Source organism: Marmota marmota, unplaced genomic scaffold (assembly GCF_001458135.2).
Source record: "Marmota marmota marmota unplaced genomic scaffold, marMar, whole genome shotgun sequence".
NCBI lineage: Eukaryota > Metazoa > Chordata > Mammalia > Rodentia > Sciuridae > Marmota > Marmota marmota.
The window spans coordinates 15708430-15734124 of record NW_025999960.1 but is presented as its reverse complement, the minus strand read 5'-3'; the positions used below and the strand labels follow the sequence as shown (position 1 = coordinate 15734124).

The 25695-nt window shown below is 41.3% G+C and overlaps 1 protein-coding gene and 1 pseudogene across 1 annotated transcript; both read left to right on the top strand.

The window, feature by feature from the left end:
• Positions 1 to 1153: 1153 nt before the first annotated feature.
• On the top strand, positions 1154 to 3917 carry LOC125616617 (annotated as a pseudogene).
• A 13720-nt stretch (positions 3918 to 17637) lies between these two features.
• On the top strand, positions 17638 to 25384 carry Bcdin3d (BCDIN3 domain containing RNA methyltransferase). The gene is made up of 2 exons (XM_015493331.2): positions 17638 to 17895; positions 21172 to 25384. The coding sequence occupies exons 1-2, from the start codon at positions 17659 to 17661 to the stop codon at positions 21739 to 21741; spliced, it is 807 nt and encodes a 268-aa protein (XP_015348817.1). The 5' UTR covers positions 17638 to 17658; the 3' UTR covers positions 21742 to 25384.
• Positions 25385 to 25695: the final 311 nt, after the last annotated feature.

Sequence of the window (25695 nt, the reverse complement as noted above, 5' to 3'; positions counted from 1 at the left end):
AGGATAATGTTATTGGAACTTGAAGGAACAAAGTCTTGTAATACATTGCTGGAATGTTTAGCAAACTTTTTATCTGCACTACTGTGAAAAACAAAAAAATATCTGATTAACTGAAGACTTGCTAGGATTTCCATGCAAAATGCTGAAAGTATCAGTTGGCTTATTTTGGCTTTGTGTCATAAGATACAGATAGTGTAAAAAAACGAAACAAGGGCTGGGGATGTGGCTCAAGTGGTAGCACGCTCGCCTGGCATGCGTGTGGCCCGGGTTCGATCCTCAGCACCACATACAAACAAAGATGTTGTGTCTGCCGAAAACTAAAAAAATAAATATAAAAACAAAACAAAACAAAACAAAAAACTCAAGAAGGAATGATTCTGTTCTTAAGTAGCATTTGGAGGAAATATAAAAAGCTCAGAACAGTCTTTCTAGATGTTTGTCCTAATTAAATAAATGAACAAATGCCAAAAGAAAAAAAAGAATGTCCATTGAAGTTATATTCATAAGAGTGAAAGTTGGGAAAAATATTAAACAATAAGGGATTGTTTATCCAATTGTAATGCACTTATTCCATTAAATATTTAGCATCCACTAAAAATGATAATGTGGGTAAATATTGAATAATATTAAACTAAAAAGCAAATTACAAAGTACTTATTATAAAGAGTATAATTCCATTTTGTTGTCTTTGAAAGTAGACTTTATGGCTCTTCTTTATAATAAAATGCCAACTAATGTAGAAGGAATGATAGAATTAGAAAATTAGCATTTTATAATAATCAAAGTAATAACGGATTCAGGCAAGAATCATCAATGAATGCTAAAATTTTGAGATGAAAGTTTGATAGGAAATATATACTTTCATATATACTTTCAATATATACTTCAAATATATACTTTCAACTTATCTCCACACGAATTTTCTTTTTGTATAAACAGCTTTATTGAGATGTAATTCACATAACATGTAATTTACTCATTCAAAATGCACACTCTTAAGAAAAACAAACAAACAAAAAAATGTTCTCTTCAACATTTTTTAATATATTCAAAGGGTTGTACAACCATCATCACATTCTATTTTTGAAAAGTTTTTTTCCCTCCCTCTCCTTAGCTTTTAGTCCCCATTCCCTCCCTCATACCCCCATCCCCTAGCAACTACTAATTTATTCTCTTCCGTTATAAATTTACTTATCTAGAAATGGAATCCTGCAACATGTAGACTTTCATAACAGGTTTCTTTCTGTTAGCATGTTTTCTAGAGTCATGCATGTTGTAGTATGCATTGATACTTTCTTCCTTTTTATTGCCAAATAATATTCTACTATATGGATCTTTCACATTTTACATAGACATTTGAGTTGTTTTCACTTTTTTCTATATGAATAGTATTACTATTTTTTTTTGTATAGACATATTTTCATTTCTTTTGGGTATATACCTAGGAGTAGAATTGACAGAAGGCCTTTATCAGAGCCAAACAGATGCTGGCACCATGATCTTAGATCTCCACAACTATGAGCTAAGTAAGCCCCTTACAGTAGTAAATCTGGGAAGGCAGAAGAGAACAGTGGGAGGGAAAGAGCTGAAAGCTAGGTGAGTTTGGCATCGAGATGAGGGACAGGAGCCTGAGACACTGCTGCAGCCCCACCTGAGTATCTGGCCTACGTCCCTGGTGGGATTCCCATCCGAGTGTCTCAAGCCTGCAGCGCCCCAGTCCCCGGCCTTTTCCCATAGGTCAACCCTTCAGAGGATGACCTATGGAGCCGTTCCGAAAAACCCACTGCCAAAGCTATTGAGTCTTTCCAGCAAGTGTGTTCAAGATGTGTTGTCAAGAAACACGGACTGTTGTTGTATGCCTTCTTTTCTGTCAAGACACCATGATTCCTGGCAACCAAATTCTGATTGTCATTTCCTTATGCCAAGTCCTGCTAGAAGGCATGAGCCATGCTAGTTTGATGATACCTGAGATTGGGGGAAAAAAAATGTTGCTGAGATCCAGGACCCCACGGGGGATGTCGCTCAAACTGAGTCATGTGCCATGACTTCGAGATGTCATTTCTGCAGATGTTCAGGCTGCACCGCAGCTGAGCAAGAGCAAAATCATTCTGGATTACATGCATGATTGCTTCCAGCTCACATCTAGGGAGGAGGAGGGAGAGCCCACCACACAGGTCTGGAGTACTCAGAGTGACTCTCCAGTCACACCAACACCGTGTGAAGATTCCACCATGAAGAACATCCCAGGGACAAGAGAAAACTGCTTTTCGAGTCCTTTTTAACTTCAGCAGCATCCCAGAGAAAGAGGTGTTCTCTGCAGAACTTCAGCTCATTCAGGAACAGGTAAACCAGGAGACTGGGAGCCAGGTTTCCACTGTCTAAACATTTTTGAGGTTTTTGAAGTCCCAGGGAAGTGGTGCCTGAACACCTCATCACACGACTACTGTACACCAGTTAGTCTACCACGACTACTGTACACCAGTTAGTCCACCACAAGGTGGGAAACTTTTGAAGTGAGCCCTGAAGGGTTCTTCCTAGACCCAGGGGAAGCGCCCAACTATGGGCAGGACACAGGGGTGACTCACCATCATCATATGCTGACCCACTGGGCCAGCATGTCAGGATTAGCTCATGGTTACCTCAACAGAGTGGGAATTAGGCCCAGCTCCAGCCCTTCCTGGTCACTTTTGACCCTGATGGCCTGGGCCATGCCTTGACCAGTTGCTGGAGGACCAAGCTAACCCTTAACACCATCCACAGCAGTCCAGGAAAAGCAATAACTGCTGGCACCACTCATTCTGTGTGTACTTCAGCAACATGGGTTGGAATGGCTGGATTGCGACCCCACCAGGCTACCAGACCTTCTACTGCCATGGGGACTGCCCCTTTGTACTGGTGGATCACCTCAATTCAACCAACCTTGCCACTGTGCAGACCTGGGTCAACTCTGTCAACTCAAGTATCCCTAAGGCCTGTTGTATATCCACTGAATGAGTGTCATCTCTAAGTTGTACCTGGATGAGCATGATAAGGTAGTACTGAAAAATTATCAGCAAGGGTGGTAAAGGGATATGGGTATTGCTGAGATAAGGTAGTCCTTGAATATGGACATACATTCACACAAGCACGTGTTCCTATAATTGCAGACCTTGCTGGAGCCATGTTGTCCTAAAACACACCTTATAGAATTCTTGAATGGAATTCAATGGGTTTCAACAATGATAAATTAAAATGTAAGGCTCTATAATACTATGAAATAATTTGCACAGCAGGGTGACCTTGTGAATTCATTATGCCCAAGCAGTGGTACTTGCTGAAAAAATAAGTAGGTTCAAATAATATTCAGAAAAATTTACAGATGGTAGTCTGTGATAAATTAAGAAGAAAAACTGAGGATGCTTGGAGACATGGTTTCTAACCTTTTCTTTGTAATGACCTGTACTATTTTTATTTTTCTGACTACAAAGTTACTATACATGCATTATAGAAAGCTTGGAAAATATGTTTGAAGAGGAAAAAAAGGGCAGTCAGAGAAAAAAATCAGGAGGTATTAAAAACAAAGTGGGAAAGAGATACAGAAATCAACGTATGAACCTACACAAACATAAACATGCATATTTTTCTTACTACCTTCCACCACCCTACCTCATTCTAATTTGGCTATAAGTGTATGTTAATCAAAATTCAATTCTCACATTATCAAGACTGTAAACTATGTTGGCCATTGAACTATGTAATGTATGATAATTACTTTTCCTTTCTTATACAATGTTTTGCTTTTCTGGAACTTGATTGTTATTGCTGGGTGCAATAGTGGACACCTATAATTCCAGCAATTTGAGAGACTGAGGCAGGAGGATCACAAGTTCAAAGATAGTCTGGGCAAATCAGAAAAACCCTTTATCAAAATAAAAATGTTAAAAAGGGCTGGACATGTAGCTCAGTTGTAGAGTCCCCTGGGTTCAATCCCCAAATCCCCAGTACCACATATTCACACACATACACACACACACAAAAAAAAAAATGTTAGTTTTTTTGTTCATTTGCTTAATTTTTTATGTCCTTATTAATAACTTAGCACTTAACTCTCCCCTAAATGGGTGCATATCCTCTCAATATATCCAAATTCATTGGATGTTCTATCAATTTCATCAAATTGACCTTCTTCCCAGGATCTCTTGCCTAATCTAAACTGCTTGTTTGAGCTGAAGTCCTGCTGCTCATTTGTTGTCCTGGACTCTTCCTTCATCTCCATCCCAGGGATATCTGCTATTAGAAACCGCTTTCTAGAGTCCACGAACTTTTTTTCTTGGTTTTTTAACTCATTCTAATGGATCATGTTCTCCAGGAGCTCCAGAAAGAGCTTATGGAAGATATTCATTTCTGAACATGTCTTCAAACTGTCATTTTATAACAGTGGTTCACTTTATGCTTTGATTATATCCCTGTTGCTCTAAAACTGACATGTTTTTTTTTCTTTTCCCCAACCTTCTCTTCTGTGACGTTCTTCTCCCTAACTTTCTCCTAATAGGGAGAACCACAAACTCTGGGACAGGAGTCTCCTGTGTTTCTCCTTTGCTGGCAAATCAATAAATCTTCTTTTCAAAAACCATTTTTTTTTTTTCAAAACCTTGTCTTCATTATTGGATTGGCATCAGAGATGAGGACTGAGCCTTTGGTAACAATTTGGCTATGTGTAAAATGAAAGTTCTCTTCAGAATTTCAAAGCATTGTCACATTACCTTCTAGATTCCAGTGTGGCTGCCAAGAAATCCACAGCTATTATGATGCTTGATGCTTGGTATGAAATCTTTTGTTGTTGTTTGTGTTCTTTCTGAAATATATGTAAGATTTCCTCTTTGTCATCAATGTTCTGAAAATTTGCCATGTAATGTCTTTCATGGACTATTTTCATTCATTTCATTGACACCCGAAGAGCCTTCAATTCTGGATATTTTCTTGAATTGTCTTTAATTTCTTTGACTGTTATTTGAGAGATGATTTTTGATAGTTCCCTCTACTTTCTGCTCTGGAACTCTCATTATTGAATATCAGATCAGATCTCTGAGGCTAGATTCCATCTTTTGTATACTATTTTCCATCTTTTGCCTATCTTGTTCTACTTTGTTTTTGTTTTTGTTTGGAGTACTGGGAATCGAACCTAGGAATGCTTTACCACTGAGCTACATTCCCTGTTCTTTTTATTTTGAGAAAAGTTCTTGCTAAGTTGCTTAGGGTTTCCCTAAATTGCTAAGGCTAGCTTGGAACTTGCAGTCCTCCTGCCTCAGCCTCCCAAGTCACTGGGATTACCAGGCTTTGTGCCACTGCGCCTGGCTGAAGACTGAATTCTTTCTAGTCTCCTTCTAAAATGGTGTAATTAAGCAAAGTAATAAAATAGTATGTAGCCAAGGGACAGGGTTGTGGCTCAGTGGTAGAGTGTTTGCCTAGCATGTGTGAAGCACTGGGTTTGATTCCCTGCACCACATAAAAATAAACAAATAAAATAAAGGTATTGTGTCCATCTACATCTAAAAAATATTTTAAAAAATAGTATGCAGCCAAAAAATTTGTAAGAAGAAAAGCTAATATTTGAGTATGACTAATATCTAATTAATCAAACTACTATGGGAATTTTTATGATGTTGGAATACATGTCAGCTTTTAATATTTTATAAGTTGTTATTAGTTGTTATAAATATTATCCTTTTTTTTTTTTTGCAGTATTGGGGATTGAATTCAGGGATGCTCTACCACTGAGCTATATTCCTTTTTTAATTCTCAGAAAGAGTCTTGCTAAAATTGCCGAGACTGGCCTTGAACTTGTAATCTTCCTGCCTTAGTCGCTTGAGTCATTGAGATTACAGGTGTGTGCCACTGTGCCTGTACTAAATATTCTCTTTCATACCTATTTTTATATTTGTAATTTGGTGAGGTTTTTCTTTTACAGAGGATACTCCACCTCTGTCATCATACATAACTGGGAAATGTCTTAAGTATCAAACTCTACAAAACCTGACTGAACAAAGTACAAAACAAGCTCTTAAGGTCTGTTACAGCTGTCTGAGGTGTTGAGACTGGTTACTTAGACCCTGGGTCTAGAAGCTGCATACTGTCAGGTCACTTGGGTAGATCAGTCTCTACAAAATGTGCACAGGTTACAAAGATCACAGAGTGGGTCAAATTAAAACATCTCTTTATAGGGTTACCTGTGAGGCATTTTAGGTTTGATACTTAAGACATAAATGTTTAGAAAAGCAAGGTGATGAGGCTAGGGAGGGGTATACCACTCATCAGTAAAGCATTTGCCCTAACATATTCAAGGCCTTGGGATAAATCCCCAACACACACACACACACACACACACACACACACATACACATACACACAGTAAGGTGATTCCAGCTCCTTGAAAATAAAAGGTCATCAAGTATTTGTGCTAGCATCATCTAGTGACAAAAATAGGCTAGCTCAGCTCAACAAAATCTGTCAAAAACAGAGAAATGCTATTGCTTTTCTCCCCACTGTTCCCTACCCTTTTGTGCAGAGTGCTGAGGTTTACTCAATTCCACTATAATTTTTGGTCATTATAAAATAGTGAAATAGCAGAAGAGGTAAAGATGAAACAAAAAAGTACAAACACTGGGAGGAAAAGATACAGGGCCTATTTAAGCCACTACACCATCTATATATATATATATAGGAATCATGCTTCAGTCCCTTATAGAGAGTTTAGCAAATCACTGATCTCATATAATAGGAGGTCTCTTTCAGATGGGTGACCTAATGGGGAAAGGTGAGCACAACTCTGCTGACCCCTGGCTGACCTTGTTGGATATGCCGGGCCATTTTAGCTTCTAATCTGAACACGTTGCCTAGGCCGGACTCCTTGGTTTCTCGTTACCAGTTTTTCTTTTTGTCTAATCTGGCTCAGTTCACAACCTAGCTCCAGTCCACCATATGTTTCAATTCAGTTTTTTTCTCCCTTCCATTTTAGTTTTCCCCAAAGAAACCTGGCTTTAGTCATTTACATGCATCTTCCACTGAATTTTTTTCAATTTATCTTTTTTATTTATCGTATTTTCATTATAATTAAAAATGACAAACTGACTAAAGTTTAAAAGATTTTGTCGATTTTTTTGAAAACAGAATCTACTGTCATTATATTCAATAAAAATATTATATTAAGAGGAATAAAGAACTCACAGGCTCTTGTGCATTGCTGAAGAAAAACTCCCCAAATTGTACTCCAATGCTAGGCTGCAAGGAAGCTGCCTGCTGTGCTGAGCACTGCCTGTGTTATGACCTGAACCAGCAAGAACCACACTCATGTCCCCACTCTCTCCTCATATGTTATGATTTGGGTATGTGGTGTCCCCACAAAGCTCAATATCTTCCACTGAATTTTCACTCAAATATTTGTTGAGTATCTGTGTCAGGCATTGTGTTAAGCATAGGGGAATAACATAATATTGCAAGCATATCCTTTGGAACTAAACTGCCTGGGTTCAAATCTTGGTACTATCATTTCTAACCATGACCTTGGGCAAGCTGCTGTTAAGATTTAAGTTTTCTTTTCTATCAAACTTAAAACTGTAATGCAACACAGGCATGTTTACTGTAACTTAGATTTTCACAAAGTATAATAAAGCCATGTTAAGTTAGGAAATCACATGGTAGAATGGAGCTTTTTGTTTGTTTGTTTGTTTTTGGTTTTGGTACTGAACATTGAACTTAGGGGCACTCAACCACTGAGCCATATCTCCAGCCCTAGTTTGTATTTTACTTAGAGCAGGGTTTCACTGAGTTGCTTAGCACCTTGCTGTTGCTGAGGCTGGCTTTGGACTCTCGATCCTCCTGCTTCAGCCTCCTGAGCCGCTGGGATTACAGGAGTGTGCCACCACAATGGCTAGAATGCAGCCATTTTAAATTTCCCTAACAGGTAACCAATTACAACTGTGCCCGCCCCAATTTTAAATTAGCTAATCCCTTAGACTGTACCTCCGAACTCTTCCCATCAGAGGAAGGGGCAGTTCTTCGTTAGGATTACTGGCAGACTGCTCGCTGAGGTGTGCTTGTTCCCTGGATTCCCTTTGGGGGCACACCCTTCTACAGAAGTACAATTTGCCTTACCGACCTGTAACAGTGGTCCACTTTATGTGTTGAATTTAGCCTTTGCTGCTCTACCACTGCAACTTATTTTTAAAATGGACATGTTTATTTCTCTTCCTCTCTCCCTGCTCCTCTCTAGTCTCGCTCCTTCACAAATCTCTGGGAAAATAGGATTATCTTTTTTCCGTATCTAGGCAGTTATCTGTCCCTGAGTACACACCCATCATAGGAATGAAGTAATCCAGATTTCTGGGATGGTATCAGAAGATCTCAGAAATGACTATATCCAAATTACAAGTGAATTACAACTGTAACAGAGAATACATGCAATGTAGCCTTTGAGCCACCTCTTTAAAAGCCCCCTGTTCCTCCTGATGGGCAGATTCACAGCCTTTGGGACAGGTCCCCTGCTTCTTTTTTTTTTTTCACAATAACTTTATTTTATTTGTTTATTTTTATGTGGTGCTGAGGATCAAACCTAAAAGAAAAGTGACACAGTACTGGTCACTCATACACCTGGGATGAGAAGCGGGTTTATTGTCAGAAGCCTGACAGGCTGCTCTGAGCAGAGAGAGCACACAGCAGCAATCCCACCTTGAATGTTACTTTTTATAGGCTAGAATCATGGCCATGCAATAGGGGCTAATTTAGTCCTGATGAATGGCATAGCAAGCATCACCTGATTTTGTGGAAGGCAACTTGTTTCTTGAGAACAGAGACAGGCAGCTCTCCTATCTCTCAAGGAGGGAACAGAGTGCTAGGGCTGTAGCTTGGTGGTAGCGTTTGCCTAGCATGTGTGAGGCCCTGGGTTTGATCCTCAGCACCACATAAAAAAATAAACAAATAAAATAAAAGCATTGTGTCCATCTACAACTAGAAAGAGGTTTTTTTTTAATTGAAAAAAAGAAGGAACAGAGAAACCACCATCTCCCCATCTCAGAGGCCGGTACGTTGTCTCCTATCTCTCAAAAAGAAAGAAAAGAGAGAGACCGGCAGTCTCTAGACTGGTAAGTTTTATCTCAGGTTAGCTTCTATTTCTTGAGAATAAGAACAGTATTTATAAAGTGGGGGTGGGAAAGGAAGATGGCTGTAATTATGCCAACATCCCTTCATTTTTGTTTTGATACTGGGGTTTAGGGTGGCTTATGGATGGAGCTCTCTTCTTATGGCTACTTCCTGCTAGCATAGGGGTGGCGACAGGGGCAGAGGCAGGTCCAAAAGGGAGGTTTCTTCTGTCAAGTGAGTATATTCTCCCAGAAGCATCTAATTGATCACTTGGTTGGTGAAGGTCTTAGTCCTTTCCATGATGGTTTCCAGTAAAAACTTGAAAACACATGGTAACAGAAAAGCCAGGCAGAGAATGGAAGTGAGGGGTCCCAGAAGTGGTAAGACTCAAGCAAGGATAGAGTTCCATAGGTTGGTGAGAGAGGAAGGGAGGGAATTGCCAGAGAACTTTAAAGCTTAGCTGTTAGATTTTATAAGATCCATATGTTTTTTTCTACTTTTCCTGATTGGTTGATATAGTAACATTGCTCTCCTAGGAAAAGGCAGGTACTTCCCTTTTCTGCTGTAATTAGGTCTATTGACCTTCTGTTCTGTAGGGTGATTTCTGCCAGGGAGATTATCAGAGCCTGTAGGAGGCAGATATCCTCTGTTAAAGTGTCAATGGTTCTGTTTACTTCCTCTCCAAGTTGGTTAAGTTGGGAGGCCAAGTTAAGGCTATGTCCGGGGGCTCCCCTTGCTGTTCCCAGAGTTACCATCAAGGATGTTCAACTAATGCCTAGGAGGACTGGAAGAATGACTTCCCATTTAGATTGTTAGTGGGGTGGGGGGGGGATGAGGCTAGCCATCTCAGCCGAAGTATAGAGAGTGAGTTGGGGAGATAGGATGATCAAGACACAGGACCTGGGATAAAAGCATTGATACATGTTGTGAGGAAACTATTTTGGCCTAAGAAGTAAGTTTCTGGGGGGCTCATATAAAAGTCTGACCCCATGATGATATGGTGTGGAGAGTAAGCAGGATTGGTGTGGGTGTTAGACTGAGTGTTCCAGCAAGGTCCATTTATCCCTGTTGTATTGAAGGGGTGAAGTCAGAAAAGGATCCCTGAAAATGTAAGTCCTGAACGAGCTGGAAGAGGAAAGTGAAGTGATAGGCCTTGGAAGTCCTGGGTCAGAGGCCAGCTCTGTCCCTAGAATGAGAAGAAATTGATAGTAATGAGAAGGGGAAAGGGAATTACTCGTCTGAGGCAGTGTGATCTTTGGGTTGTTCAGGTTCTCGGTGAAGTTTGGAGACTTGTGCCTGTTTGAGCCACAAGGTAAGGGGCCCTGTTTGGGGGATGCAGTGAAATGAGGGTGAGGGCAGATTTTGAAGGTTAGAGAGGGGTCCTCAATCAGTGAGATTTGAAGGAAAAGAATGAGGGAAGGATGCAGAGTCAGTTAAGTGATGGGGGAAGAGTACTGTTAGAGGTGACCCAAATGTTAGTTTCTTTGATTCCTGGATTAGAATGGCTGAGGAGGCTAGTACCTGAAGGCAAGGTGCCCATCCCTGTATTATTGGGTCTAGGCATTTTGAGAGAAATACCGCTGCTGCAAAGGATGGTCCTAACCGGTGACCCAGTGCTCCAAGGGTAAAACCTTGGTTTTCTGTTACATATAGAGAAAAGGGGCAAGACAGGTAGGGCAAATGAAGGGCTGGGGCCTGAAGGAGGGCTTGTTGGAGGGCCTGAAGGGGAGTGTTGATGTGTTTGATGAGGGGCTCTTCAAGGGGGCCCCGTAGAGGAGTTGGGCCAGCAAAGAGTAATTGGGAATTCATGCCCTAAAGTATTCTGATAGTCCCAGGAATGAGAGTACCTCACTATCTAGCCTTGGTAGTGAGAACAGGAAGGTGAGAAATGAGTTTTTTCCCAACCCATTGTAATGGCCTTGTAGGAAGAGGTTAGTTGGAAGCCCAAATAAGTGACTGTAGGAAGAGAAAGCTGAACCTTAGAGGGTGAAACACAATATCCTTGCAAGGCCAAGAAGTTTAGTAATTTGGCCGTATGGGTTTTACTATGGTATAGGGAAGGATTGTAGAGAAGAAGGTCATCCACGTATTAGAGGAGGAATAATAGTGACAAGGATAGGTGGGTGAGGTCTCAGGCCAAGGCTTGTCTGAAAAGGTGGGGGCTATCTCTAAAATCCTGTGAAAGGACCGTGAAGTTGAGTAGATACCTGGGTGTCTGGGTCAGTCCAGGTAAAAGCAAAAAGGTCTTGGGAATCTTTGTGTAAGGGAACGGACAAGAAGGCATCCTTAAGGTCTAGAACAGAAAAATGTGTTGTGGAGGGCTGGGGCTAGGGCTGAGCGGTAGAGCACTCGCCTAGAGTGTGAGAAGCCCTGGTTCGATCTTCAGCACCACATAAAAATAAATAAATAAAAACAAAGGTATTTAAAAAAGTGTGTTGTGGAGACAGGGATGAAGGACAAAAGAGTGTATGGATCTGGAACAATGGGGTATAAAGGGGCTACTGCTGTGGTGATGGTGCCAAGGTCTTGAAACAGATGGAAGGTACCTGAAGGTCTTTTGACAGTGAGAATGGGTGTATTATAAGGGGAGTCTGTACAAGGCAATAGCCCTTTGGCTAAGAGGTCAGAAATGATTGGTCTGAGTCCCATAAGACTGTTTAGAGGTAGTGGGTATTGGGTTGGAAACAGAGATGGGTTTTTAAGTGTGATGTGGATGCTATCTTAGTGTTTGGCTACAGAGGGGTTGTGTATGTCCCATACCTGGGGACAGACCAAGGATGGGAACAAGGGTATTAATGAGGATGTGGTTGTAGGTTCTAGAAGGAGAAGAAGTGGGAATGGGGACAAGTCTGGGAGAGAGCCCTGCAAGGGAAAATTAAAGGAAATAGATGAGCCAAATTTACTTAGGAGATCTCGACCTAGTAAGGGAGTGGGGCATGAGGAAAAAGTGGGAGAAAGCGATCTTGTGAATGAAGCATGTAAGAGGTAGGGTTCTTAGTAGTTAATATGATTTGCCTTCCACCCTGACAATGGAGGTCATGGAGGTAGAGGTGGGTTCCCAAAACTGGACAGTATGAGAATGTAGCCCTGGTATCCAAAAGAAAAGAGATTGGCCTACCTGCTACCATAACGGTTACCCTGGGTTCCCGCGTTGCAATGGTGGTTATTGGGTGTTGGGATTCCAAGCCTCATCAGTTGTCTATAGCTAGTCCCAGAAGGTCTGCCTGCAATGTGGGGGGGCTGTGTGACCGACCTCCCACCTCGCTGGGCAAGAGGGCAATCAACAGCCTAATGGCTTGCCTGGCAGCATTTAGGACAGGAACTGGGAGGCTGATGAGGATTGGAACAAAATGTGGCCCAACTGACCACACCTATAGCATGTTCTGGGGGGTCTTCTGTGGGTTATAGGGGTAGTGATTGTAGTGGCAGGTTGTTGAAATGTTTTGGCTAGCATTTGATATTTAGTCTTGTGAGCCTTTTCATCTGCCATCATACACCTTGAAGGCCACATCAAGCACTTGAGCCTGTGGGGTGAGGGGACCTCGCTCCAACTTTTTAAGTTTAGCTTTAATGTCAGGGAAGCTTTGGGAGAAGAAGTAGGTCATGAGTAAATTTTGACCATCAGGTGACTCAGGATCTAAATTGGTGTATTGAAGTAGGGCCTGAGTCAGGCGGTTTAAAAAGGAAAAGGGGTTTTCATTTTCATCCTGACTGACCTCTTATCATAATTGATGGCATTATGAGCTGCCCTTTTTAAACCTGTCAGTAAACAGGTGATGAATTGGTCCCTTCTTGTTTGGCCTCCAGAGGAATTGTAGTCTCAACTGGTGGACTTTATTGGTACAATTTTGGGCTTGTTCCCAGACGCATCCATGCTCCTCTGGGAGGAGGGTGTTGGATAGTCTCATGTGTATTTCATGAAAGGTGAGGTTGTAGGCCTGTGTTATGTATTGGAACACCTTGGTGTATGTGGCAGGTTTGGAGGTAAAGGACCCTAGGCATCTTTCGATTTGGAAGAGATCACCAAAAGAGAATGGACCAGGGACTCTGACTACCCCCTCAGACCCAGTGACTTCACAGACAGGGAGTAAAGGGGTGAGCTCTCAAATGGCTATGTGAGATTGGGTGATGAGAGAGGGCTGACAGGGCGAGAACATTTAGAATAGAAAAAATTGTACATACAAATTTCTTTCTTAGCTTAGATAGTGAAGGATGTAGGGCAGGTGGAGGAGTGGAAGCCACTGCAGCTAGCTCAGAGGCTTCTTCCCCCTCATTGCTGGTATGATTCCCAGAATCAGGAGTGCAAGACTGTTGATTTTGAGGGGCCTAAAACCTGGGTTAAAACCTTTAATTATCTTGCTTTTAGCAGAGATCAGAAATAAAGCAATCTTAAACTTTCCATTGAGCAGCAAATTTTGAAAATCACATTTATAATGTTTATCACATTTACGTTAAATCTGATTCACCCATTTTTAATTTAGGTTACACATGAAAAGCAAATTTAGTTAACATTTTAAGTCATCCTTTTCTGTTGAAGGATAAAGAAGTAATGGACATTAGAAGTAAGGGACATTATATTTAAAATATTTAATAGAAAATGAGATTTTCTATTGTTTGATCATCTGGAAAAAAGTGTTACTGATTTTGAAGATATCATTACCTTGTTTTATCCAATTTAAATTGAACTTTAAATCATGTGAATCAAAGGTATTTGGATCTATTCTTGAATTTTAGTTTATGAGCACTCTATATGTTGGTTTTGATACACACACACATGTAGACAAGACAGTACACAGAACAAATGAGTAAAGGTCTTATAACTTTTAAAGCTTATTGAGCTGGGATACAGCTCAACTGGTAGAGTGCTTGCCTTGCATGCACAAGGCTCTGGGTTCTATCCCCAGAACCACAAAAAAAAAAAAAACAAAAAAAAACCTTATTAGATTAAGAGCCAACTTTTGTAAATTAGTCTCTGAGCAAAGCAGAATGTCAGAAATTATAATTTTGGTGCACAGGAACAAAAGTATGAGCTCAAAAATACAGAATTTTAAAAATAAGAGTCCTATGGGGCTGGGGATGTGGCTCAAGAGGTAGCGCGCTCCCCTGGCATGCTGCGGTCCGGGTTCGATCCTCAGCACCACATACAAACAAAGATGTTGTGTCTGCCGAAAACTAAAATGTAAATAAAATATTAAAAAATATATAAAAAAATAAGAGTCCTAGGAAAAATATTATTAATTATTTCATTAAGGTGATATGAGAGAATATGAAAGAGAGAGAGTGAAAGGAAGAAGGGGAGAGAGAGAGAGAGAGAGAGAGAGTTTTGAAGTCATTCTTCTGTGTTGCAGCCAAGGTAAAAGTTAAATTGACACTTTTTTCCCCTTTAGTCTTAGGCCTCTTGTCAAACCTGCTAAGTATGCCGTTTGTATTTCAATGTTAGCTTCAGTGTGGCCTTGGCTAGGGAGATCGCTGCCTAGGGATTTTTTTTTTAAATATTTTATTTTTTAGTGGTAGTTGGACATAATGCCTTTATTTTATTTATTTATTTTTATGTGGTGCTGAGGATTGAACCCAGGGCCCCACACGTCCTAGGCAAGTGCTCTACCACTGAGCCACAACCCCAGCCCCTGCGTAGGGCTTTTTAACCCTATTTTTCCAATTGGTAATTAGGCCAGGTTTGAATGAATAAAATTATGAAACATTATTAGTAGAGATGAGGAAGAGTGGTACCATTAGGAGAGCGAGGGAAGCTGTTGAAGTTGTTGGGTGGAGCCCATTATCAGATGGAAGGAGGGAGGCTAAAGCGAGGAATGAGATCTTTAAGGAGAACACTAGAAATGGTTTGTGCTCTTTTTTCAAGTGGTGGGAAAGGCCTCAACCACTCCAGAGAATGTGTCAACCAGGACTAGGAGATACTTGAAATGTTTTACAGTGGGGATGTGAAGTCAATTTGCCAATTACTGGCTGGTAAATGTCCTCTTGCCTGGTGAGTTGGAAAGGAGAGAGGGCGAATGTTAGAGAAAGGATAATATATATATATCTTGCAGGAAGAGGAGAGGTCCTGGAGGAATTTGATATGGTCTGGGTGAGGGTTAGAGATTGTTTGAAAAAGTTCCTTAGAGAAGACAGGAGGTTAGGGTGAAGTAAGTGGTGTAGATGGGTGAGGATGTGATAGGTATCTTGGGTAGTGTCAGAGGTGTGTAGATGTGTTTTGGGCAGTGTTTGGGAGTGTAGAAAGGAGAATGGTGTTGGATTCTTTGTTGGGGAGGAAAAATAGAGCCACCTGCATTTGGTCTGTCATGTTGTTGCCTGCTATAACAATGGAATTATCTGTCTGATGGGCTTTACAATATAGCAGGCCAATAGAAGAAGGGAGAAGGGTTATGGTCCCTTGTTTGTCTAGAAGTAGGCTCTCTGAAGGAATCCAGAGCCTTAATGGCAAGTAAAAGCTGGGCAGAAGAGCAAGAGGGGCAAAGGGAAGGCTTAGAGCAGAGAAAGGAGATAGCCCTCACATGAGTGCTGTCAAAAATTGTAAAGATCCCTAAAATACTGGGATCAAAGGTGCCATTAGGATTCGTTGTCCAAGTCATAGAAGGGCCATTGCTGAGTGGAAATTTGAATTAGCTGATGGGCTTTTAGATCTGGAGCCAAATGGAAGGGAACTAAGTGGGCAAGAAATGAGTCAGATGGGATTTTGGATTGGGAGGAGTTGGAGTGCTGGGGTGACTAGAGTCAGGCATTCCTGGCTCTAGACTAAACCAGAGTGAGAGGGGACAGCAGTGAAAGGGGTCATCACCACACGATTCACTGGCCCCAAGCTAAATGCCATCTCCAGAGAGTCCTGGTGCAGAGCCCAAACTTATCTCTAGACAGGAGAAGAACCTATTTTATGGCACAGATGAAAGAAAAGTGATGTAGGACTGATCACTCACACATGTGGGATAAGAAGCAGGTTTATTGTCAGAAGCCTGACAGGCTGCTCTGGAGAGAGAGAGAGAGAGAGAGAGAGAGAGAGAGAGAGAGAGAGAGAGAGAGAAAGTGAGCTAGAGCACACAAGCGTGTGCCAGCGCAGCAGCAACTCCCCCTTGAATGTTTCTTTTTGTAGATTAGACTCGTGGCCACGCAATAGGGGTGGGTTTAGTCCTGGTGACTGGCATAGCAAGCATCACCTGATTTTGTGGAAGGCAAGTTTGTTTCTTGGGAACAGAGACAGGCAGTTCTCCTATCTCTCAAAGAGGGAACAGAGAGAGACCAGCACCTCTCCAGACCAGTAAGTCTCTGGATAGCTTCTATTTCTTAAGAATAAGAACAGTTTATTCATAAAGTAGGGGTGGGGAAAGGAAGATGACTGTAATTATGCCAACACAACCCAGGGCCTCACACATTCTAGGCAAGCACTCTACCACTGAGCTATAGCCCCAGCCCCCATTTCTCCTTTGCTAGCAAAGCAGTAGACCTTTTTCCTTTTTCTCAAAAACTGTGTCCTCATTATTAGATTGACATGGGGACAAGGACAGAGCTTCCGGCAACAGACCCACATATGAGCATGTGTTTGATTTCTTGCAGCACTTCGGTATTTCTAACACTACTTCGTTGTGCACTAATGAACTCAACTACAAAAAAAAAAAAAAAAGAATCATAATTATGGACCTTTCCTTACCAGGTTTCTGTGAAGATTAATATATGTAAAGAGCTTAGAAGGTAAGTTCGGGATCTTGGGGCATGGTACTTGTCTCTAAAGGAGTGCACTGTCTACAGTTGCCTTGTCCACTTGTTGGTCCTGGCAAGCAGAGCCATTTGAGACTTCTGGTACCAAGTAACCTGTAGCTCCAGGCAATCTTTCTTTTTTTCTTAGTAATGGGTATTGAACTCAGGTCCTTCTGCATGCCAGGCAAGAAGCACTCTACTACTGAGCTATATCCCCAGCCCACTTCCAAGAACAGATTCTTTTTTTTAATATTTATTTTTTAGTTTTAGGTGGACACAATATCTTTATGGTGCTGAGAATCGAACCCAGTTGCCTCACGCATGCTAGGCGGGCGCACTACCACTTGAGCCACATCCCCAGCCCTCCCAGCTACCCTTTCCCTAACCGTGTGTGTCAGTTTAACTGTGCGAACCCAAATAATTACTTTTCTCTGGGTCTCACTTTATGCATTCGTAAAGAAAAGGAATTAGGCCAAGACTGAGTTCCAAAACCCTAACAACGACCTTGCTCTGGTCAAGTCGCCCATTTCAAACTGGTCTTGGGCAAACTACTTAACAGTTCTGCACTGTTTCCTCCCTGTAAACCGTGGATGACATTACTAAACCCCTCCTAGGGCTGTGGCCAGGGTTTAATAAAACAATACAAGTCCCAGGAGTCAGCACATCGCCAAGCACACTGAGAGTACTCCGAAGAAAACGCAGCCGCTTCACCAGCCAAAAGATTGCCTCCGGTCTTTTTACGTCATTTTGCGCACGAACGCCAGCGCCGCTACCGTCCTCTGTGGCTGTAGGATACCGATTTCCGGTTCCGCCGGATCCGAGGCGGGGCTTAGTATAATGGCGGCGCCCGCGAAACTGACGGGAGAGGGTATTGGGGAGAATGCAGCAGAAGAGGAGCCACGGGTTCTGGAACCCGGGGCCGCTCCGTTCGGAAATTTCCGTCATTATTCCCGCTTTCACCCTCCAGAGCAACGGCTTCGCCTCCTGCCCCCGGAGCTGCTTCGAAGGCTCTTCCCTCCCGAGCGTTCCGAGGCAAGGCCGATCCTGGGGCTCGACGTGGGGTGTAACTCCGGGGTGAGTGACGGGCAAGGGATCTGAGCTCCGGGATTCTAGTGGTTGGCTGTCTGCTTGTCCAGTGTGGTTCTGGATAGGGCGTGGCATCACACCACCAAAACAGGCTTTAAACGTAATGTTGACCGACCTCCTGCAGTTCTTACCTCCCATTACCATCTCTCAAGAAGCTTAAGGAATCCTTCCCAACTCCATGCCAAGTTCCCGCTCTCTTTCCCAGACCCCGGTGGGGAGGGCCACCGTTCTGAACTCACTGCATTTGTCTCCTCTCTGCTTGGCTGGCGACCTGACTGGGGAGAGGCGGCTTCCGGGGATTTGTGTTTGAGTGTGTGCAGTTGGATTGGGCAACTGGGAGAGATGGGCCAGTAGTGACAGAATCGTGCCTGAAACTAAGACTTGTAGGGTGTTACGCATGCCCAGTGCAGGACAGACCCTGGAGCCAGATGGAGGTCTTGCCACTCTTCTTACTACAGAGTATTCTTAGACATAAAATAATTATAGTCCAACCACATGCAAAATAAGGAAATGCCTCTCACCTATTTGTAGCCAATAGGATAGCCTAGAGGAGCAGGCTATCTCACCCCATGATTGCAAATGCTTCAAAAGTTGGTTCCCCTACTCATCACACCAGAATAGGGGCTGGAAGAGGTGCAGACAATTTTATTGTCTGAGACCTTTGGAAGAAGACTTTAGAAGATGATTTAAGACCATGAGGTACACAAGAGGGGGAGAACATTTGGATACAGTCCCAAAGACTGGAATGAGCAGATGTGTGGGTGTCCCTGCAAACATTTCTCTACCGTGATGATATAGGAAATCTGGGAAAAGCAATGGAAAAGAGACATTGGGCTATGGCTTGGAATTTCATATAAGGAATTAAGAAAACACCAGAGATTTTAAAGTTGAGTAGTATATCTTACACACATCAGAAGGAAGGACATAGTTGAAATTAACTAAAGGAATGGATGGTCCTAAATGTGACCACGCATTTTCTTTTTCTTTTTTTTTTTTAGTGTTGATGTACCTTTATTTTATTCATTTATTTATATGTGATGCTAAGAATCGAACCCAGTGCCTCACAGATATGAGGCAAGCACTCTATCACTGAGCCATGATCCCAGCCCATGACTGTGCATTTTAAAGAGCTTTCTATTTTGCACTTTTAAAAATATATTTGGGGCTGGGTTGTGCTCAGCGGTAGAGCACTCGCCTAGCATGTGCGAGGCCCTGGGTTCGATCCTCAGTACCACATAAAAATAAATAAAATAAAGGTGTTGTGTCCTACTGCAACTAAAAAATAAAATATTTTAAAAAAATGTTTATATTTGATTTTTAAAAAATCAAAATACAAAGGCTACAGATGGCTTTTCTATGGGTTCTGCATCTGTGGATACAATCAACCATGGATTGAAAATACATTTTTTTAAAAAAAAATTTTGTCTGTACTGAACATGAACAGATCTTTTTTTTTTTTTATTCTTATTATTTCCTAAACAATACAGTCACAACTATTTAATATAATAACGTGAGCATCCTTGGATTTCAGTATCCTCTGGGGTCCTCAAACCAGTTCACCATGGATAACAAGGGATGACTTCATAGTAAAAAGTAAGTCTTTACTGTCAATCCTAAATCCTCCTTTCCCCCCACACAGTGGCACCAATGAGTGTAATTGCTTGGGTATCCATCGTGTGTATACCCAAACATTTACAAATGTATAAATAAATATATAAATATCCCCCATCATTTAATTTTAATAATAGAAGCACACTATTTTATACCTTGCTTTTCATTTAATAACCTGGAAACATTCAGTCTTTTTTTTGCCTGGTACTGGGGATCCAGCCCGTCACTGATGTGATTAAGTGACTAGTTAAACGGGACCACACCCAATATCAGACAAGATGAGAAAGTATGGAAGAAGTAAACAGAGAATGGGGAGAAAATAAGCACTGTGGTTTGGGGCCTTGATACTAATTTTTGAACACTGGCATGATTTGACAGCTTATTAAAAATATATAATCTCAGGGCTGGGAATGTGGCTCAGTGGTAGAGCAACTTACCTGGCATGTGTGAAGCCCTGGGTTCGATTCCCAGCATCGCAAAAAATAAATATATACAAACAAATCTCAGCCCTCACCCCAGATCTACTAAGTCAGCATGTATATTTTATATATTAGTGATTTATATGTCCATTAAAGTTTGAGAGGACAAGTCAGGCAGGGTAGCACACACCTGTAATCCCAGCTATTCAGGAGGCTGAGGCAGGATAATAGCAAGTTGGAGGCCAGCCATCTCAAAATGAAAAATAAATGGGGCAGGGAATTTACCTCGTGGTAGAACGCCCCTTGTTCAATTCCCAGTATTGGGAAGAAAAAGAAGCTTTAAGAATCGTGATACATTAGGAAGGAACCAAATGTAAAAAATTATATAGAAAAACACAAATTAGAGTTGATTATAATGATTATAGAAATCAAAGTTAGCAAAAGGAGAGAGTGACTTCTTTAAGAGTCAAAAAGTTCCTAAGGTAGTGAAAATCATAAATAGTTGGATTTGGCTAGAAGTAGATCATTAGTGTATTTTGGGAATGATGGCTGCAGAAGCAGAATAAGTCTCAGAAGGAGTTGATGAAGTATAAAACAGTATGTAAACTAAAAGATGTAGAATGAAGGCTAAATGAGGATTTTTGGAATCCAGACCTTTTCCAACCACAGGTTTCTATTCTGAGAAACAGGTTTTAATAAGATGGTGCTTGCTCTATTCCTTACCTTCCTGGTAAGGAACACTGGTTACGCTCCTGGACCCCTTTCCTTTTCACTTGGGTCTGAGATACCCAAAAAAAGATGAGTTTAGGGCTGGGGTTCTGGCTCAGTGGTAGAGCCCTTGCCTAGCATGTGTGAAGCACTGGGTTCAATTCTCAGCACCACATATAAAATAAACAAAAAATAAAGGACCATAAACAATATATATATATTTAAAGATGTGTTTACCAGCATATTATTTATTGCTCTAGGCTCCTTTGCAGTATCATTGAACTATCACTTTGAACCATACAACCCAACCAGCAGTTATCAAGAAAATATAGGGATAGTGCATTTACAGTCTATGACCCCTGGAGGGTGCTGAGAGTCTGCTCAAGAAAAACTACAACCTCTGTAGGTTATAATTAGGAGGCTCACATCCTATAAAGCCAGAAGTAAGTATGGCAGTCTTAGAGGATGAGAGATTTGTCTTCCATTCAATGTTGAATACTGCAATGACTCTTTTGGATTCCTCTAGGATCTGAGTGTGGCTCTATACAAACACTTCCTTTCCTTACATGATGGGGAGAACTGCTCAGATGCCTCCAGAGAACTCCGTCTCCTATGCTGTGACATAGATCCAGTCCTGGTGGAGCGAGCTAAAAAAGAATGTCCTTTTCCTGATGGCTTGAATTTTATCACCCTGGACTTCATGAATCAAAGGACCCGGAAGGTTCTCTTGAGCTCCTTCTTAAGTCAATTTGGACGTTCAGTTTTTGACATTGGCTTCTGTATGTCAATAACCATGTGGATTCATCTTAACCATGGGGACCATGGCCTGTGGGAGTTCCTGGCCCATCTTTCCTCCCTCTGCCGCTACCTCCTTGTGGAGCCACAGCCTTGGAAGTGTTACCGAGCAGCTGCAAGGCGTCTCCGAAAGCTGGGACTCCATGATTTTGATCACTTCCATTCCCTTGCCATCCGAGGTGATATGGCCAATCAAATTGTGCAGATCTTGACCCAGGACCATGGCATGGAATTAGTATGCTGCTTTGGCAACACTAGTTGGGACCGAAGCCTTCTACTCTTCAGGGCATCTGATCCCTGAATCACTGATAGAAGAGAAAGAAAGGAACAGATTAAGATTCTGGAGGCAGTAAGATGGAAAGGCAGTAAAAGGTACTGAAAAGGCTTTTAACTGAGAATTATGCTCACTGTCCTGGAACAGTGAGGCAGCCTGAAAACCTAGCAGAAGCTTTTGGCAAAATGTCCAAAGCATGCAACTGAAAGAATGTCTGTTCCCCATTATTTGGGACAATCCCTGAGGAGAATGAATCCAAAGATCAGTGAGCAAGGGTATCTAAATGAAGAATATGATCCTTAGTTGTAGGATGTGGAATAGACTATTCCTAGGTTTCTGTTTGTGGTACTGGTGATCAAAACCAGGGCCTGTGCATGGTAGACAAATGCTCTAGCACTGATCCATATCCCCAACTCTTAAAGGTCATTAAAAATTAGACCAGGCTTAGCCGGGTGCGGTGGCACATGCCTGTAATCCCAGTGGCTCAGGAGTCTGAGGCAGGAGGATCACGAGTTCAAAGCCAGCCTCAGCAAAAAGCCAGGAGCTAAACAACTCAATGAGACCCTGTCTCTAAATAAAATACAAAATAGGGATGGGGATGTGGCTCAGTGGTTGAATGCCCCTGAGTTCAATCCCCGGTACCCCATCAAAAAAAAAAGCCTATCATGATTGCTGGAATAAGCCTGCAATCTCAATGACACAGGAAACAGAGGAGGATTGTCTCAAAAAAATAATAAGGACTGGGAATGTCTCTCAGTAGTAAAGCAGTCCTGATTTCAATCCCAGGTACCAAAAAAAAAAAAAAAAATTTTTTTTTTTTTTTTTTTTAGGTGTTTTTAATTAGGCCTTCCTTTGGGCAAAACCTCACAATGCAATCTGTAATGAAGAGCCACTGACCGGACTAAAGGAAGTGGTCAGTAGGGAATGTATTTTATCTTTCTTTGGCAGTTCAAGTCTCTAACATAACATGCCCAGGCTTGGCACAGCAATTATAGATACTAGGAAAGATACATTAACTAGAATTTCAAGATGCTTAACAGGTTTAAATTATGAACCCAGAGATACTGGTTCAGGTCTGGAATAGGACTTAGATGTTCTATTTTGTTGTATTCTTTTATTGTGGTAAACTACATATACATATAACAAAATTTACCGTGCTGACCAATTTTTAAGTGTATAATTAATGTGACATTCAGCATATTCACAGTGTAGATTCTAGTTGTTTTTGTTTTTGTTTTGTTTTGCTATTTGGAGTACTGGGGATTGAACTTGGATATGCTCTACAACTGAGCAACATTCCCAGTCTTTATTTTTATTTTGAGACATGGTCTCTAAGTTGCTGAGGCTGGTGTTGAACTTACAATCATCCTGCCTAGCCCAAGTTACTAAGATTACAGGTATATGCCACTGCACCCTGAAGGATTCTGTTTTTAACAGGCTCCTTGGGTGATTTTTTTTTTATTTTTATTTATTTATTTTTACGTGGTGCTGAGGATCAAACCCAGTGCCTCACACATGATTAGCAAGTGCTCTGCAACTGAGCTACAGCCCCAGCCCCCTCAGATGATTATGATACAAGCAGTGGACAACACTGAATATAGGGTTTTTTAGTGTTCCATCCAGCCTTCTACATATTTTTCCATAGGTGATTTCTTCTACTCTCATGCTTTTAACAACTACCAACATTAACGATCCCTGAATATACTGGTAGTCCTACCCCACAGTTTCAGACTAATATTTTTCCTGTCTTAAAATCATGATCCCCCTAAATAAATCCTTAAGACATCTTAAAATTCAACATATCCCAAAAGCAAACTCATTATCTACCCTCTCTCCAAACCTAATCCTATCACAATTTGTGGCATCCACTGCTCAAATCAGAAACCTCAGTTGACTCTTGGCTCATTTATATCCCCATGCTGAAATAATCATGATGTCCATCCTATTCTTTTTTGTTTTGGTACTGATGATTGAAACTCGGGCACTCTACCACTGAACTACATCCACAGTCCTTTTTATTTTTTATTTTGAGATAGGGCTGGCTGAGGCTGTCATCAAACTTTCAATCCTCCTGCCTCAGCCTGGGAAGTAGCTGGGAAATCCAGTCAATTCTACAAATAACAAGTAAATTTCATTCATTCCATCCATGTGGATGATGCCTACCAGGGGTTTCTATGTTAAGTCACCTACCTTCTAGTCCATTCTCTGCTTTGCAACCATAGTTTACTCATCTGTACAACTGAAATAACACCTAGCCAGCACAGTGGTACATGCCTATAATCCAGCAGCTTGGGACGCTGAGGCAGAAAATTACAGATTCAAAGCCAGTCTTGGCAACTTCGTGAGACCCTGTCTCAAAATATAAAAAAGGTCTGGGACTCAGTGGTTAGGCACACCTGGGTTCAATCCCTGATACCAAAACAACAATAAAAAAATAAAATAAATAAACAACCCTTTTCCTGTGCCTAAGTAAGCTAAACAATGTGAAGGTATTTTGTAGGATACAGCATTAAGCAAAAAAATATAGTGCTATTGCCTTCTCATGACACTGTAAGCATGGTGCAGACTACAATTATACCTGGTGGATCAAAGGCTTATGTGAAAAAATCATCATAGAAAACTCACATCTTACTATGTCTAATAATTAGTTTTTCAGGATGCACTAATAAGGAGTTCAGCTTTAGCACTACAGAGCTGCTTTTTTTCTTCCTTTTTTGGGGGGTGGGGGGCAGACGAAAGATTGAACCCAGGGTCACTTAACCCTTGAGCCACATACCAGGCCTTTGTTTTTATTTTTTAATTTTATTTTGATACAGGGTCTTGCTAAGTTGCTTTGGGCCTAAATTGCTGAGGGTATTGAACTTGGGATCATCCTGCCTCCTCAGCCTCCCAACTCACTGGGATTACAGGTGTGCATCACCTCACCCAGCACTACTATAGAGCATTTCAAATGAAGCAGTGTTGGGAGGAAGGGATATGGAGCTAATATCCCATATATATATATATATATATATATATATGAAATAATAAGACCAGTTTTTATAGGGCTGAGTTTACCTATTCTTTATAGATCTTAATTTAAGAATACTTGGAAACCTTGCATTTCTGCAAGGTGGCTCTCTCCTATCACCCTTCACCAAGGCAGTGCAAAGAAATGTATATGGGGCAGAGATAGGCTAAATAACAGACCCCTAAGATATCCAATACCATTTCTTGGAAACTACAAATGTTATCCACGCTGTGTGCAGTGTAGTCATAGTGACTCAGGAAGCTGATATAGGAGGATTTAAGTTCCAGGCCAGCCTCAGCAACTTTAACATGTCTCAAACATAAATAAAAAGGATTGGGGATGTGGCTCAGTGGTAAAGTGCCCCTGGTTTTGATTCCCGGTACCAATAAAAACAAACCAAAAAGTTGAGGTTAACTGAGATAGCAAGAGGGACTTTGCAGATGTGATTAGACCACAGTAGAAGATGTGATGACAGAAACAAGAGGTTGGAGTGATGAAAGGAAGGCCTGCCTGTAAACCAAAGAATGCAGGCAGTTTCCAGAAGTTAGACAAGGCAAAGAAATAAATTCTTCCCTGGAGCCTCCAAAAGGAATGCGAAAATTTTGATTTTTAGATTTTTGGCTTTCCAGACTATAAGAATAAATTCGTTGTTTTAAACCACTAAGTTTGTGATGATCTGTTGTAGCAGTAAAAAGTAACACAGGGGTTCCAACTAAATGAGATTAGCTTACAAGGCCAAGTGGCAACTGTTCCAAACAGCTTGATAGCCCCAGTGACTAAATGGATATGCAAAGAATATGTCTACATTGTTAACAGAACATTTCAGACCACAGAAAGCTTTGAGAAATGTTTCAGTATCTGAACCTGACTTGTTTCCTAGTAACATTTTTTTAAAAAATATTTATGGACACAATACAATGCCTTTATTTTTATGTGGTGCTGAGAATGGAACCCGGGTCGCGCCTGTGCTA